General features: G+C 33.5%; 1 protein-coding gene across 4 annotated transcripts; it reads left to right on the top strand.

Moving 5' to 3' along the window:
- The first annotated feature begins 7,956 nt into the window (after nt 1-7,956).
- Nucleotides 7,957-15,729, top strand: LOC111877100 (mitotic spindle checkpoint protein MAD2). 4 transcript variants are annotated; one of them, XM_042900140.2, is made up of 11 exons: nt 7,957-8,135; nt 8,967-9,069; nt 10,239-10,330; nt 13,609-13,719; nt 14,437-14,499; nt 14,588-14,603; nt 14,705-14,835; nt 14,936-15,056; nt 15,132-15,232; nt 15,304-15,425; nt 15,526-15,729. In XM_042900140.2, the coding sequence occupies exons 4-11, from the start codon at nt 13,623-13,625 to the stop codon at nt 15,610-15,612; spliced, it is 738 nt and encodes a 245-aa protein (XP_042756074.1). In that variant the 5' UTR covers nt 7,957-8,135; nt 8,967-9,069; nt 10,239-10,330; nt 13,609-13,622; the 3' UTR covers nt 15,613-15,729. The 4 variants fall into 4 exon arrangements, with proteins under 4 accessions (XP_042756074.1, XP_023729406.1, XP_023729407.1 ...); XM_023873638.3 differs by having other exon boundaries at nt 10,236-10,330; XM_023873639.3 differs by lacking the exon at nt 8,967-9,069 and having other exon boundaries at nt 10,236-10,330.
- Nucleotides 15,730-16,557: the final 828 nt, after the last annotated feature.

Raw genomic sequence — 16,557 nt, 5'->3', positions numbered from 1 at the left:
AACAAACAACAACGCCGAGATAGTTCTGACTATAAAGCAGGAGGAGGCAGTCGCCGATCCCACCGTCGTTACGGGTACATTCTTTCCCGACAACTCTTATGCTAGTATCCTTTTCGATTCTGGTGCTGAAAGAAGTTTTGTTAGCCATTCATTCAAACATCTTCTTAAAAATAGTCCTCGTCTAATAACCGAAACATTTACCGTCGAGATGGCTAACGGTGAGAAAGAGAACGCTAACGACTTATTCATAAGTTGTACCCTTACCTTGAATGATCATTCTTTCCCCATTGACCTAATGCCATTTTCAATAAAGAGCTTTGATGTTATCATTGGCATGAATTGGTTGAGTCCCAATCATGCGGATATCCTTTGTTATGAAAAATCCATCCGTCTTAATCTCCCCTCTGGCCAAACTCTCATGATCTACAGCGATAAACTTAGTTCCAATCTTCGCATCATTTCGTACGTCAAAGCTCAAAAACTTCTGCGAAAGGAGTGTTACACATTCCTAGCTCATGTAACCAACGAGAAATAGGAAGTTAAAGACCTCAATAGCATCCCCGAAGTCTGTAACTTTCCTGATGTCTTTCCCGAAGAGCTTCCAGGAATTCCTCCCGAACGTCAAGTCGAGTTTCGCATCGACCCAATTCCTGGAGCAAATCCTGTAGCCAAATCTCCCAATCGCTTAGCTCCAGCAGAAATGCAGGAGTTATCCAGTCAGTTTAATGAGCTGCTCGACAAAGGGTTCATCAAACCGAGTTCCTCACCCTGGGGAGCCCCGGTATTGTTTGTCAAGAAGAAAGATGGATCCTTTCGGATGTGTATAGACTACCGCGAGTTGAACAAGTTGAGCGTCAAAAACCGTTATCCTCTTCCTCGAATAGACGACCTTTTCGATCAACTTCAGGGAGCCAGTTACTTCTCGAAGATAGACCTCAGATTAGGGTACCATCAGCTCCGAGTTCATGAGAATGATGTTTCCAAGACAACATTCAGGACTCGATATGGTCACTACGAGTTCGTAGTGATGCCCTTTGGTCTAACCACTTTCCTTGGTTACGTGGTAAGCGAGGAAGGAATACGCGTGGACCTGTCCAAAATCAAGGCGATAGAGAAATGGTCAGCATCGAAGACACCCACAGAAATCCGTCAATTCTTGGGTCTCGCTGGCTACTATCGCAGGTTCATCTAGAATTTTTCCAGAATCGCCAAATCCTTAACTACTCTGACACAGAAAGACTTAAACATGAGGCAACGACGATGGGTAGAGATGCTTAGTGTTTATGAGTGTCAGATCCGCTACCATCCCGACAAAGCCAATGTGGTAGCAGATGCCCTGAGCCGAAAGGAGTGTTCAAGCCGCAAGGCGAAGACATTAACGATGACCATCCATTCCCACTTGTCCATACAGATCTGAGAAGCCCAATTAGAAGCCCTAAAACCAGAAAATATGTCGAATGAAGCCTTGAGAGGAATGGATAAGAAACTTAAGATCAGAGGTGACTGAGTCTACTGTTTCATGGATAGAATCTGGACCCCAAAGTTCGGAGGTTTCAGAAAATTTGTCATGAACGAAGCTCACAAGACTAGATACTCTGTTCACCCAGGTTCGGATAAGATGTACCTGGATTCCAAGAAACAATATTGGTGGTTAAACATGAAAGCCGAAATCGCTACCTTCGTGGGAAAATGTCTGACCTGCGCCATGGTAAAAGTCGAGTATTAGAAGCCCTCGGGTCTGCTCCAGCAGCCCGAGATACCTGAATGGAAATGGGAGATGATTACCATGGATTTCATCACCAAGTTACCCAGATCTCCGAGTGGGTACGATACCATTTGGGTAATTGTCGATCGTTTAGCCAATATCTGCTCACTTCCTTCCGATCAGAGAATCATTCAAGATGGAAAGACTTACACGAATCTACATCCAAGAGATAGTCCGACTGCACGGTGTGCCTGTGTCCATTATCTTCGATAGAGATAGCAGGTTTACCTCAAGGTTTTGGCAGTCCCTTCAAAAAGCTCTCGGAACTAAGTTGGACATGAGTACAGCTTATCATCCTCAAACAGATGGACAGAGTGAGACAACTATCCAGACCCTGGAAGACATGCTGAGAGCATGTGTCATCGATTTCGGAAAGACGTGGGACACCCATTTATCCTTGACCGAGTCATCGTATAACAACAGCTACCGCACCAACATCAAGGCTGCCCTGTTCGAAGCCCTCTACGGTCGTAAGTGCAGATCCCCTTTGTGTTGGGCCGAGGTAGGGAACACACAGCTAGCTAAGACACGAATCCCTGACAGTGCCCTCTATGGTACTAAAATCATCCACAAAACCACCGAGAAAACCATCCAAATCCGAAAACAATTGAAAGCCTCACGAGACAGACAAAAGAGTTACGCCGATATACGACGAAAACCATTACAATTCCAGGTTGGAGACCGTGTCCTGTTGAAGGTCTCGCCCTGGAAAAGGCATGATACGCTTTAGAAAGCGCGGAAAACTTAACCTGAGGTACATAGGACCTTCGAGATCCTCGCTAGGATCGGTCCTGTAGCCTATAAACTCCGACTATCTCCAGAACTTAGCGACATCCATCCTGTCTTCCACGTCTATAAAGTGTCTATCCGATGAAACCCTAGTAATCCCTTTTGATGAGACCAAGATCAACGAAAGTCTGAACTTCATGGAAGAACCAATCGAAATCATGGATAGAGAGATTAAACGTACGAAACAAAGCAGTATCCCGATAGTGAAGGTTCGCTAGAATGTCATGCGAGGACCCGAGTTCACTTGGGAGTGCAAAGACTCGATGAGACACAAATTATCCGCATCTCTTTTCAATTATATGTTTTGTATCTTAATTCTAAAAATTTCGGGACAAAATTCCCTCTAACGGGGGCGGGGGGGGGGGGGGGGGGGATAATGTGACAACCCGAAATTTATTCCGTCATGATATTCCATTTCCGTTAGTAAAACCGTTTGTATTTCAATTTTTCCGTTAACTTTCGATTTAAATTAATTAAAGTGGGACTTTTATTATGACCTCATGAGTGTCCAAACCCAGTTGAAAAACATGAAAATGCCCCAAATTTTTATTTGGAAAATTTTTAGTTTCGACCATGTCGGGTTACGACAACTAAATCGGGTACGACCATAAGCCTCGTTTAACGTCAGTATCGGGTAGATTTCAACCAGGCCACAAACTAAAGCCTTATATAAAGGATGAGTGAACTTCAATTTATCTTTTTACCACCACCTCATTACTTACTCTCACTACTCTCTCTAAAACTCGACTTTGATCCAAAACCACCCTTTTCAAGCTCCAATTTGGTAAGTGATCTATCCTAGCTTATAGTTTAGCATGTTTAGCTTTCAAATTCGTGTTTAAATCATCCAAAAGGACCAAAGACTTGTGTTTACGGTCCAGGAACCTCCCCAAACCGTGAACACCTATAAATGGGTTTTTGGAGCCCCAAAACCCTTCCAAATCACTTCTAGTGCTTAGATATGACTTAGGCGCTTGCATGAATGGATTTAGAGCACCAAAATCTGACCATTTGAGGAGTAAAGATGAGTTTACGGACGAAGAACATGCTTGGACCGTAAACCCTCATTCATAAACCATAAACACATTTTAAGGTGTTAAATTTCCCCTTAAACACCTCCAAAAGCTTCTATGAGCTTCCATGAGTACACCCCTTCTTAGACCATAAACACCTCCAAAGGGTGTTAAAGTGCCCTTAACACCTTGTATGGCTTAGAATTGGACCTAGAACTTTATATGCTTAACCTACAACCACCAAAACTCATGATTCACGGACAAACATGAGTTTACGGCCGTAAACTCATGTGTTTAAGGTAGTAAACTCACCAAGAACATCTTCATAAACCGTAAACTCCTTTCCAAGGTCAATTCAAGTCCCGATCACTTCCTAAGCCTTTGATTCAACCCTAGAACCTTCCTTTGTGCATTGTAAGACCATTTAGCATCCAAGAACACACCACCTATGAGTTTACGACCGTAAACTCATGGGGATATGGTCATTGGACCGTAAACTCCCCTAAGGGCTTACTCTTGAAGAGTAAACTCCTTATCTAGGCCCTACACACCTTTAGATGCAACCCGAATCATTCTAAACTCTTGATATGAAGTGTTTTCGCGCCTCGGAGTGTATATTCTTATTTAATTAGTAGTTCAAAGTCTAACTAGATACAAGTATGTATCTCTTCATATTACATAGGAACCTCGCGTGTATTCAAGCCCCGAACTGACACTTAGCATCCTAGCCGACACATTTATCATCTGGTGAGTTCATACCCCTACACCTTTTTCCGTGTTTTCAATATTTTCACGGGGGGAATACAAGCAAAAGTACAAGAATATCTTGTACTCAAACTTATTAATTCATTTGAATTGTTTCATTTTCCATATGCTTTTAACAATTGAAACCGTATTAACTAACCGTTTGACTTGCAGAGTTAGTTTTCAAACTGATTGCAAATCTTATTACATAGTGTTATATTGTATATTTCGCAAATGGTTTTTTCCACTTCATTATTGTTAAAAATCATTAATCTTAGAACTTTAGACGTCCTCTGTAACACTCCACAGAGATACGCGAGTAGAGAACCCCTTTTTTGTAACTAGAACTTAAAACAAGATTTTTCGCATTATTACTTGTAAATTCGTTAATCTTAGGGTTGGAGACACGTCCTCTGTAACACTCCACAGAGATACGCGAGTGGTGGACCGCCCCTGTAACCAGAATCTCTTAGTAGGAGAGCGTGACTTGAGTGTATAGATCTATACGGGGCTGACTACCCCGCACCTTGCTGCTAGCTACAGTGGGACCGACATGTCTACGGGTGACAAAAGTCATAAATGATACTGGCCTTCCTTTGCCGTATCTAGTTTATCGTATGGTTATAGAACTCGCAAACTTAGATAACGGAGATTTACTTTTAAGTAATAAAGAACTTAGTAAATTAACAACTATAGAAATGGGTTAGGATTAAATATGAACTACAAATATAGTGTGAATGTATGACCATTTTTTGTATGTTAGATTTAAAGAATTGAATGATTGTGATCATAAGGTACATCATATTAACATAAGGTAACATTTACTTTGTAATTACGCCTAATTAATTGTGAGGGTAATTTAGTAAAATTTGTTTACAATAATTTATGAAAGTGAACATATTAATTGGTGATATTTAAATTACATTTCAAAAAAGAATATGATATATTGTAAATTTTAATTTAGTTACTGTATCCTTAATTATGATTTGTAAAAACGTCTATATATTTTTAGATTTTTTTTATTGTTTGTGCATTCTTTAAGAATATTGTGTGAAAATTATGCACATTAAAAATTCTATAAAAACAACTTTCATTCTTTTTGTTGATTTTATTGATTATTATGTATGCATTCACAAAAATATGATATACTACATCATATTGAAAATTCTTTAAAACTACCTTCATTCTTTTGATTCATTTTCGTGGATTAATTAATGTCTGATATTTTTATCGATCTATCAAAAACAATTTTTTAACTAATTTCTTTTAGCCTAACATAAAACCTTCTTGTAAAATTAGTTATTTTGATAGAATGGTTAGTAATTTTCATTCAACGACAGTTAAACATTTGTATTAGGAAAGAATGAAAACTAATTAGCATTCTACTACTGTAAAATAGTTTATTCTGCAAGAATGGTAAAAAAAACGTTGAATACATGTACAGATCATGTCAACCATGTTTCATTCTCTAAGAATAAAATGCAAAAGGTTTCTTTCATTCTTTATAAATAAGTTTTTTTTCACTCTCCAATAATTAATACCTTCAAATTGGTGACATATATGGAATATATTTCATTACTTAAGAACGATATGAAAAAAGACGTAATAATATCAAATAATAAAAAAACTCGTATATATAATTCTTTAAGAATCATATTACATTTTAATGTGAGGATATTAACCGAATATATTTGTAAAAACTATGCATTCTTGAAGAATTCTTTAATAATACAACGTCTACAACTTTTTGTGTTTCCACCGTTTCTGATCCATGTTGATTACTACATGTCACTATCCTATCACACCATCTACTTGTATAAAAATACCACCATAAAAATATTGTACTTCCATCATTCTCTGATTGATATCAGCTACTACCTGTTCACCAATTTAACTATTTAAATTAGCATAAAAACAAGTTATTTACCCAAATAAAACAGCAGTTCGTAGAAGAATTCAATCATTTAGCACAAGACCGATTTTGACTTTTTTAAGAACAACCTCACAATATCAAAAACAAAATCTTAATCATATTATCTATCTTGAGAATAAAACTTTGATATTTTTTTGGATATAAGTATGATATTAGCAGCAACCCTCATCAACTAAAAGAATAGTAGCACCAATAATCAATATATGTCCATGTCTACACAATTCTCAAAAAATACAAAGATAAAATACGTTCATAGCAAACTTCTATTTGCTGAATATGGATAACATAATAAAAAAAAAACACATCCATGACAATTTTTTTCCTGTAAATACGAATAACATAATGTAGTAAATTTCTATTTGCTAAATATGGATAACATAAAAAAAATCCATGACAACTTTTTTTCTTGCTAAATATGAATAGCATAATCAAAAAAAGTCACAGAGGTCAAATGAAGAAGAAAAAAAAACACATCCATGGAAATTTTGATACTTATAGATGGGTAAGATAAGAAAACATAAAGAAAAAAGAATGATACATACCTGCGAAGAGTATGAACTTGCCAATTAATTGAACAAAATGCCCATGAGTTTTTTTTTTTTTTTTTTTTTTTTTTTTTTTTTTTTTTATATTTTATAATTACCTCCTTTGAAGGCTACTCTTAAACCATGAGTGACAAGTGTAGATGAATATCAATGGGCGACGGGGGCTATAGATGGTGGATGAGTGGCTGACGGTTTGTGTATGTTTCTTTTTATGCTTCTACTGTTTTTTTTCAATGTTGCTAGGGTAATATGGTGGATGGTGGTCATTGTTGGTGTTTTGATGGAGATGGGATATGGAGAAGGTGTTGTTGTGTAGATGATAATTTTGAGTATGGTGTTGAATGGTCGACGGTTTGTGTATGATGATGGTGATAACAACCGATGGTGTAGGGTTAAGGAGAAATGACATGTGAATTTGAGAAGATCACGATCATTATCTTTATATAACTGATCCATGATATAAGTTTCACCCGGTAATATTCCGGTCCTTATCTAAAAGTGTATGTATTTATATGAATATATGTTGTATGTAATGTATATGTAATAGTTATTAAATATATTTATGTAGGAGTTGCAGTGGAAGATACTTGAATGAGCGATGTGTGTATGTCGAAAATTCAATATATTTTGTTAAAAGTATAAATTATAGGTACATATGTTTTACTGTATTATGAGTAAATATGACAATTATAAAAAAAAATATGTATAAAAGAAATAAATCATGGCAATACCGCACCAATAACTATCTATCTAGTTATTATTAATTATGAATAAATAATTGTGGAAAGTTTTAATTGTTATTTTAAACAAATAAACGTGAAACATATAAGTTTTGTTGAGTAATTTATTGTGTTAAATAAAAGTTGTAAAGGTATTTATGATTCAAATTTATATATATATATATATATATATATATATATATATATATATATATATATATATATATATATATATATATATATATATATATATATATATATATATATATATATATATATATATAGTTTATGAAAATTATTTAAAGATGAAAAGGTAACTAACTTTGTGTAAAAGGTTTTTAGAAAAAAAAAAAAGTAAACACGACTTATGTTGGTATTCATTACAAGTATAGGGACTAAATTTAAACTTTAGGTTAGGCGTGAAATTAGATTAAAATTTTACAGGAGGTATACAAATTTTTAATAGAGAACATCTAACTAATCGCTCTTTGGTTCAAATGAAAATTAGTGCACAAGAGGTACGATGTGTTGCGATTACCGATTAAAAAGGATGTGCTGCGATTACTGATTAAATTGGAGGAATTTTTGGGACATACTGAACCGATTATGAAGCTGCGATTTTAACAGGTAAAAAAAATTAGGATTTTATTTTTGGTGAATATGAAAATCGATTGGGGTGGAAGAGTTTCCATTGGTAATTTGATAGTATTTAACCTATGATTGTAGTGCATAATTATATCCAAATTTCTCTCTGTATCTTTAGAAAATTGCTAATTTATTTTCATTTTTGGATTTCAATATATATATATATATATATATATATATATATATATATATATATATATATATATATATATATATATATATATATATATATATATATTTATATTTCAAAAAATCATTCACAATGCTTATGCTTCATCAAATTATGATTAGATTTTGTGGGCGAGGGAGGGACATGGGATAGAAAAAGTAGAGAAGTTAACGATTATTAACAACTTTTTTAAATTTATGCTAGAAGATTAATTAGTTTGTGATCACCATCTTTTATGCTTATGAATTTAGCTTTTGTGCTTCTGAAATTATACCGGAAATTATAGATTTATTTTTTAAACAATTTATTGTGAACCGTTGCTTACGAATTTAATTATTTCATCTTTTTTGTTGGATTGTTCTTATTTACGATTATTAATAAGTGGAATGATCTTGATAAAAGAGTAAAAATTTGGTGTTTTTATATGTAATTTAAAAGATTGTGATTTGAAATTACAAAGAAAGTAGAATGTTATATTAAACATACCAAACAAAGTCTATTGTTATTTTATGCATTCAAATTAAAAAAACCTGTCAAAATAGCGAAAAGCTTCCCCATTTTTCTGATTTGTAGAAAATAATGTAATAAGATTTTGCTGTTTTTATAATTGTTTTGTTGTTAATGTTACCTGGAATGGTGTTCAGATGGGGAAGGAGAGAAAAAGGTTAAGTCAAACTTTTTTGGGGTAGGAGTTGTGCGCACTTTCTCGTGAAGTGACTAGGGTTGTGGCAATTCGAGTGTATGCTGGTGAGTTATATTAAATATTAGAGGGTGTAATTACTGGAAATAGCGATGTACTTTACTCTCTTTATCAATATACGCATTGTACTTTATCTTTTACCTATAATAGTAATGTACTTACATTATTTACCCACAATAGCAACATACTTAAAACTCTATAAACAATTATGAAAAATACAATGCTATAATTGGATGTTAGCCAAAAGGTAACCAAATGGAAATATGAACATAAAGAGAATTATAATCCCTTAGCATAGAACATGAACATTCTGTCCCTGGAGTAAAAAGATATTACACCGACAATCACGCAATGAAATATAAACACAAACAACACACACACACACAGAGTTTAATATATTACAGGAATGGTTACTACATTTTAAAAATTGCAGGAATGACCCACAGTAATAGAATTGTCCAAACTATAATGGATTAGTAGGAAACATTTAAGAAAAAGTTGACAATTTAGGTTTAGATGTAAAAAAGTTAAAGTATAATGCTATAAATGATACAAATTAAAAACACAAACATAGTAATAGGGAATTGAAAGTATGTTGTCATTATAGGTTTATAATGACTTCAATAAGAATTACTAAATTAGTTTAATTTTTTTAAATAAATAACTTATAAAATGAAATAAGATGTTATACTAAACCATTAATTTTTTTTTATTGTTTATCTATGAAAGTAGGATGTTATATCATACATACAGTTGAAATACACAATCTGATACATATACAAGATACACATACAAATAAAAAGCATTCATATACACATACATCAAAGTACTAACCTGATGCCTTTTTTCCTTGTTTGTCTTTGTGCTTCCAATGGTGGACAATGTCAAGAAAACAAATGCCAGGTGAAAAAAATGGAGAAAGAGTCAAATAATAACAATAAGACTTCTTGATTATTGTGTGTTTATTTCCAATAGAGAAATAGTCCATACTGATTCGCATTTGTGTGTGTATGTGTGTGTTTTCAATACCAGGCGAGTGTGTTTGTGTGTGTTCATCATCTATGTTCTTAGTCTGGACAATAATATTAGCCAGACAATCGCAGAAAACTACATAGTAAAAGTATATTGCTATTAAATTAGGTTTACAAACATATGATTATTAGTGGTGATTGAAGAAGGACTAACCTGAATTTATATAATCTCTTTCTTGTAGAAGTCGTGGAAGAAGAAATATTTTGTCAATTAGAATGAAGGGTAAAACCGTGTGATAGCAAAAGGAATTTAAATGGAGATTCAAGTTTAAAGAAGGTATGTAGAGTAATATACTCCTGATTTTTTTGGATTCATTAAAATCCCGAAAGATTTGAAACGTATTTGCATCGGTTGACAAATAGAATATCATTTTCAAATTAGGATAGGATTCCTTTTCGAATACTTGAAAGGCAAGTGATATTGTAACCAACTTGACATGTTATTTTCGGATTTTTTGGATGTTTAAATTCTGAATTAAGATTCCAGTTTCTGAATATTTGAAAGGAAAGTGATACACATTAATGATGATTAATGATTACGAAATATTAATATGAATTAAATAACATTAATTTAATAACAGTTGCTAGTTTTATGTAATGAATGCAGCTAATTTAGGATATAAGATAACGATTTCAGGAATATTAAGTCAAACTAGTTTATAACCCGTGTGAACCACGGTTATAAAATTAATCAAACTTTTATAGTAAAAATTCAAAATTATTAATAAGTTATTTTAAATAAATTATTAATTTAAGAGATATTTTTATTACTTATGTGAAATTATAATCATTGATTCAAATAAATATATAAAATTAATTTTTCATATATATTAGATATTTTTTATTTGTGAATTAATGAAAACAATAGTTTAAATTTTAAAATTTAAAATAGAATCACATTAATGAGGAGGTCTAATAAATTTAAAATGGAAAACTAATAGATTGACAAGTGGCAACACATTAATTAAAATGTCTAATATGATGACAAATGGCAAAATAGCTACTCTTTTATTAGTATAGGGATGATGATACAATATTAATTCAAATTAATTCAATTAGTAACAACCAAAATGTGCTGATATTTAGGAAACTAATGTCGATCGATGTTGTGAGTCAATGAGCGGGAAAAATAGAGAGTAGCTGGATGGTTGAATGACAATGGTTATAAGATGACATGTGGCAGGTGTATGAGTCTTTTATTAAGAATAGAGATAGAGATTAGAATAGGGAGAAGGGAGATAGGTTTGAATACCCAATCATAAAGAGTTTATGATCACTAGTATCAATTTTATTGTTGGTTTTATCTATAAAATAATGTCCTTAAAACAAGCATGTGTTTGGAAGAGCTGCAATTTCCACAATCATATCAAGGCATCTTCTGATCTTCTTCCATTTCTCCGCAAAATGCAACTTTTTAGTTAACGACGGGATCTGATGACTTTTACGCGACACAAGCTTTGGAATGATTGGTGTGCAATAGCTGCAGATGCAGCCTATTAATGGACAATAAGAGGGAAATCAACAAATCATCTTTTCAATCCGTAGATATCGCCATGTAATCTAGCTAGGAATATACTTTTGCCAAGATGCTTGGTAATTACAAAACCCAGAAGTCAAAATTTCTAGTTGTTTACGATGACAATGCAAAGTATGTCATCTTCTTTCAACAAATTCTGCTATATCATGTGTCAGTTGAATGAAGGTCTCTTCTTTGCAGGGGAGCGTTAGACCTCCCATAGGATGATCATAGCCAAACTCTTCTTCGGACAACTTTAGCAAGGTCTGAAATGAAGGATGTTTTAGATATGTTATGGGAATTATAAATCTTTTGTTTGTGCCTTCACCAACATATACATTGATACAGCCTTTCGGTACATCAATGGCTGCTGAGGTTGAATGATAACTTGACATTCCCAACTTGCCACGCAAGATTTTTGGAAATCTATATACGCCCATGATCAGAATGAAAATCTAACTTTGAAATTGAAACTATTAATTTGATGGTAGGGAGCACAAGTTTTGGAAACAATTGGGGAGAATCTTAATAATTGAGTTTCCATACAAAACGAATATTGGTATATATAGGCCTCTAGTTGCTACACAATCCAAAATGCATAACTATCAATAGAATCATTGTTCGTAAATTTCTATAAACTTTGGATACTCCGTCGTCTTATACCTTTTGGTCCATCCAAAGATAAATTCCCTTTGGAATCACAGTTATGTTTGCATACACAAAGTACCATGAATATGAATATTTTAGATAGTCGTAGTACTGTGATTATTTTTGGACTATACCAATTGTACGATACCGCACTTGTATTTTATCCTATTTAATAAATTTCTAAACTATTTAACAAAATACTTCCCATCTTACTATAAAAAAGTTAGTTTTAACAAAAACAAATTGAGATGCATAATCTTAGTGTGCTCAAATGGTATTATACCAATTATACTTCAGTAATTTAGATATATCAAACAGAAATTTTTTTATTGTAATCGTGTACGTTGTGTTACTTTTAGAAGTAACATGTTATCATTAACTTAGTTGCCTAAAATTCTGTTAGTTCTATTAAGCAGCAACGAAACTGTACGCCATTCTTTATTTTACGCATGTCATTGGAGTAATTTGACGCTCAAGAACTTGTGGCTTCATTACCCAAAAAAAAATATCTGTTGTAAATAGGCCTCTAGATAAGTACAAAATCAATCAAGATGATGAAATTAATAAACAATTTAAGTACATAAAATCAATAAAGCATCTCATCTGTAACCAGATGATCGAAGAGATCAAGAATTTAACAGATCAAGAATTTAACATTTTCGAAGGATAAAATCTCCTCGATAGATATTGTATCTGTGTTGCTAAACAGAATTTACAATTCATGGGAACATTCGTGTTATGGTAAATTCTGAATAAGAAATCCTTCGCAGGCTTGAATTATAGAAAATTTAGTTGGACACAACTAATATATGAACTTAGGTTGGCATGTAAATGGTTCTATTCTTATTGTTGGCTTGTTGCGGTCATTAATCTAAAGAAAACCCAACTGACCGATTACCGAGCGATTAGCTAAGGATATAAGAACGTGGTTTTTAATTCTCTATAAATTGAGTATGATATTGATATATTATTTATACAATATTGGAATATTAAAAACATCATACAACTACAATCGAGATAAACTCTACTCTACTTAAACTATTGATGATGCTAAAAAAAATAAAAAATAAAAAAACAAAAAAGATAACTATCAACTAAAACCACAAAAGATGGGACTATTCCACGTTATTGAAACTGGACCGACCCATTCCAACCCGTACCCGTGACCCAGCTTAACCCATCAGAAAACTGAGAGAGTGAGATACATAGATAGACATGAGCCCAATTTCGAGGGCGAGGTGTCGGTTGTGCTTTCTTCTTGGTCGATGTGACAGAGTGATAATTAAGAAGGCGTCGCATGACCAGTGATCAAGTAGTAAAGTGTTTGATGAGGGATTCTCTGTCGTAATACGTTCTAATATTACCCCTCGATATGGTTCAAATATTGCTAGATTGGTTACGATCAATGATCATCAATGGAGAGAGGACAAGGAACATATCACGGTGGATTAACCTGGTTGGCAATAGCATGGAGGATTATGCAATGAGATCACCTAACCTAGGTAGGTACATCTTCTCGTTTATATATATACATGGGTAAGGAGTTTAGTAAATAAAATAATCATGGTCTATATGTACCGATGCATATTCTGTAGCAATATCGGTCATTAATTTAATTGTTATACGCGTCATTACATTGCTTTATAATTCAGGAGATTAAGCTGTAATGATAGTCTAAAATGTCAAAACCTAAACTACAAATAGATATGATTGTTGGTGAAGTTTTTTGATTTCTTCATTTATAAAGGTAATTGAAATTCTATTCATAGTTTTCTTGTATATTAACAATGGTTTAGATTTTAGCTTTAGCTGTTCGTTCATGCATGTATCGATTTCAGAAATTAAATTTACTGGAGTTGTTTAATTTGTCTGCTGGTGAAGTAATTACAATCGTTTGTCGTGATCGAGAAAAAATGAAATAAATTTGTTATATTTGCGGATAAAGTCATTAGGTATCGTATAATTTTGTTCATCCAGGAATTTTCTAATTATTGTGTCCGCCTCTAATTAAACATTAGTTGTAATGTATGCAATCTAAACATTTCCAATTGGAGGTTCCTGGGAGCGATGAAGGTTTACTATTTGAGCTCAACTTCCATTAGCCACGTACTCTATGATTATGTAGAAACCTGAGCTCCAAACCTAATTTCTAACATTGTTCTCCATTTAACTTTAGCTTGATGTTGTGCACTTAACCTGTTTGATAAAATTCCCCACAGAAACTCCAAGCAAAGACATAATCACTCTCCGTGAATCTTCGGCCATTGTCTGCGAATTATTTGGTAAAAACTCTTGTTTCTTGTTGACGTCTCCTTAAACCACTAATTTCTTGATGCTATCAAATCTCTAATTAATTATACACCTTTTCAGGTTATGCAGCAAACAGGTAAGAGTTGTTATCGATTTCTCCTTTTATGGATGTAGTTTTCTCATTTCTGTATGTTGGATTGGAAAAAAATATTCTAATTTTGATGGGGTAATGTGTAGTATTCTGCACCTTAATGGTGTTTATCCTGAAGAAACTTTTGAAAGAGTGAAGAAACATGAACATCGATTGTTCCTTTCTAAGAATGTGGGTGTTAAGTTATACTTATCAGAGTTTAATGAGAAGATTTCCGGTAAACTTTCAGTATTGTTAATAACACTTTTCCCTAATCTTAATACATTTTGTATTGTATTTTACATATGTGATTTGCATTTAAATTGGGGTTTATAAAGAATGGCTGGAATCTGGGAGGTTGCATAAGATTGAACTTCTCATTATGACTAAGGCCACGAATGAAGTACTTCAGAGTTGGAACTTTAGTATAGAGACTCATGGTGAAATTGCTGAAAACATGTAAGATATTCCTTAAACTATAGTCCACTGATACACTGTTTTCATCTCAATTTAATGGTTTATGATCTTCATAAGTTTACGGGAGAAGAGTGATAAAGAAATCATGAATGAGATTGGAGGTGTTCTGAGACATATTTCAGCCACCTTCACATTCTTGCCTCCCCTTAATGAACCATGTAAGTACATAGCCCTTTTGTTTCAAGAAATTAAAGGACATGCTTAGCGTGTTATTATGTTGAAATCGCAGGCATCTTTCATGCAGTGGCACATCTTGATGAGGGTGTTGCAGTACCATTCAAATGGAAAGAGAATGTTTCTAAAAGCATAGAAAATCCTGATATGGAGACCTTGCGTGCTTTCAATACTGAAGTATTATTGTTTTTTCTCATTTCATCTCTTCATATCAATATTAGTTTATAGAGGCTGGTGGTATTTAAGAATTAAGAGATTGTTGTTTTCATTGGTGCAGATACATAAGGTTGGCATTTCGGTTTCTTTCAAGAAGCGAAAATCGGATGACCAGATACATGAGGTTATAGATATAATTTGCCGTTGATCCTTACATAAACTTGTATTTTTGTCTTTCATATGGCTGAAACATTGAAAGATAACTCTCAAAATTGAAGAATTTGCTTCAGTAATACATTGCTTTTTTGGGAAAATTTGAACACAATATGGTTTGGTGTGGTTAATTAGTTTTAGACGGTAAAAATGAAGGGATATTGTATGGCATCGTAAAATAAGCCTCCCTCTAAACCACTAAATGGTTCCCACACACCTTAAATGAGAAAAAAAAATAATGTTAGTTTGGCATCTATATTAGGGATGTCAAAAATCCTATGGGACCTGTTTATGTACCAGAATACTTTTACAATGTTTTCAGTTTAGGGCGGCTTTTACCCCAATTACTTTGTGGGGGTAGGGAGTTCTATCCCAAATACCCTGCGAGGGACCTCGAAATAATTACTTTGTATTTAACTATTAAAATTAAAGTAGTCATTGTGTAATATATGTTTGCATTTGAATAATTAGCTAGTGTAATATATAAAGATAAACAAAATAAAAAAGTTAAAAATACGATAAATAAGGTTAAATGGATGATTTCGGGCCTAACGGGTGAAACATAGGCGGGATCGGGGGTGGTCTTCAAATTCGGGAACGGAGAAACAGAGGAATTCGGGGTCGGGAGAAACAGACGAATTCAGAGAGACAGGGGCGGGGCAATTATTTCACCCCATTTGCTCATGATGACATCCGTAATCTATATTTGTTAATGCTTTGGAAACCATTATGGACATCCAACCAACGTCTTTAAATAAGTTTGGATGTGACTATTCTCCTCCCGCCCCTTCTTTTTAGACTTGTAGGTGTGAGCAACTAGTTAATGGGTGTTATCACACCTAAAAGTCGTTACCTAACATATCATGTCAATATTGTGTTATAACACCAAATAGAGGAAATTGACAACTAGTTATAACACTTCATGTCATCATTCTTTTTT

Source organism: Lactuca sativa, chromosome 3, assembly GCF_002870075.4.
Source record: "Lactuca sativa cultivar Salinas chromosome 3, Lsat_Salinas_v11, whole genome shotgun sequence".
NCBI lineage: Eukaryota > Viridiplantae > Streptophyta > Magnoliopsida > Asterales > Asteraceae > Lactuca > Lactuca sativa.
This window is presented reverse-complemented; position numbering and strand designations above follow the sequence as displayed.

Bases quoted from the DNA above. Each gene is read 5' to 3' on its own strand.
- LOC111877100 (XM_023873637.3), top strand. From the start codon at position 13,590: ATGGTTCAAATATTGCTAGATTGGTTACGATCAATGATCATCAATGGA. The intron at 15,233-15,303 runs GTAAGTACATAG...TTGAAATCGCAG, and splicing joins GCCTCCCCTTAATGAACCAT to GCATCTTTCATGCAGTGGCA. The intron at 15,426-15,525 runs GTATTATTGTTT...TCATTGGTGCAG, and splicing joins TGCGTGCTTTCAATACTGAA to ATACATAAGGTTGGCATTTC.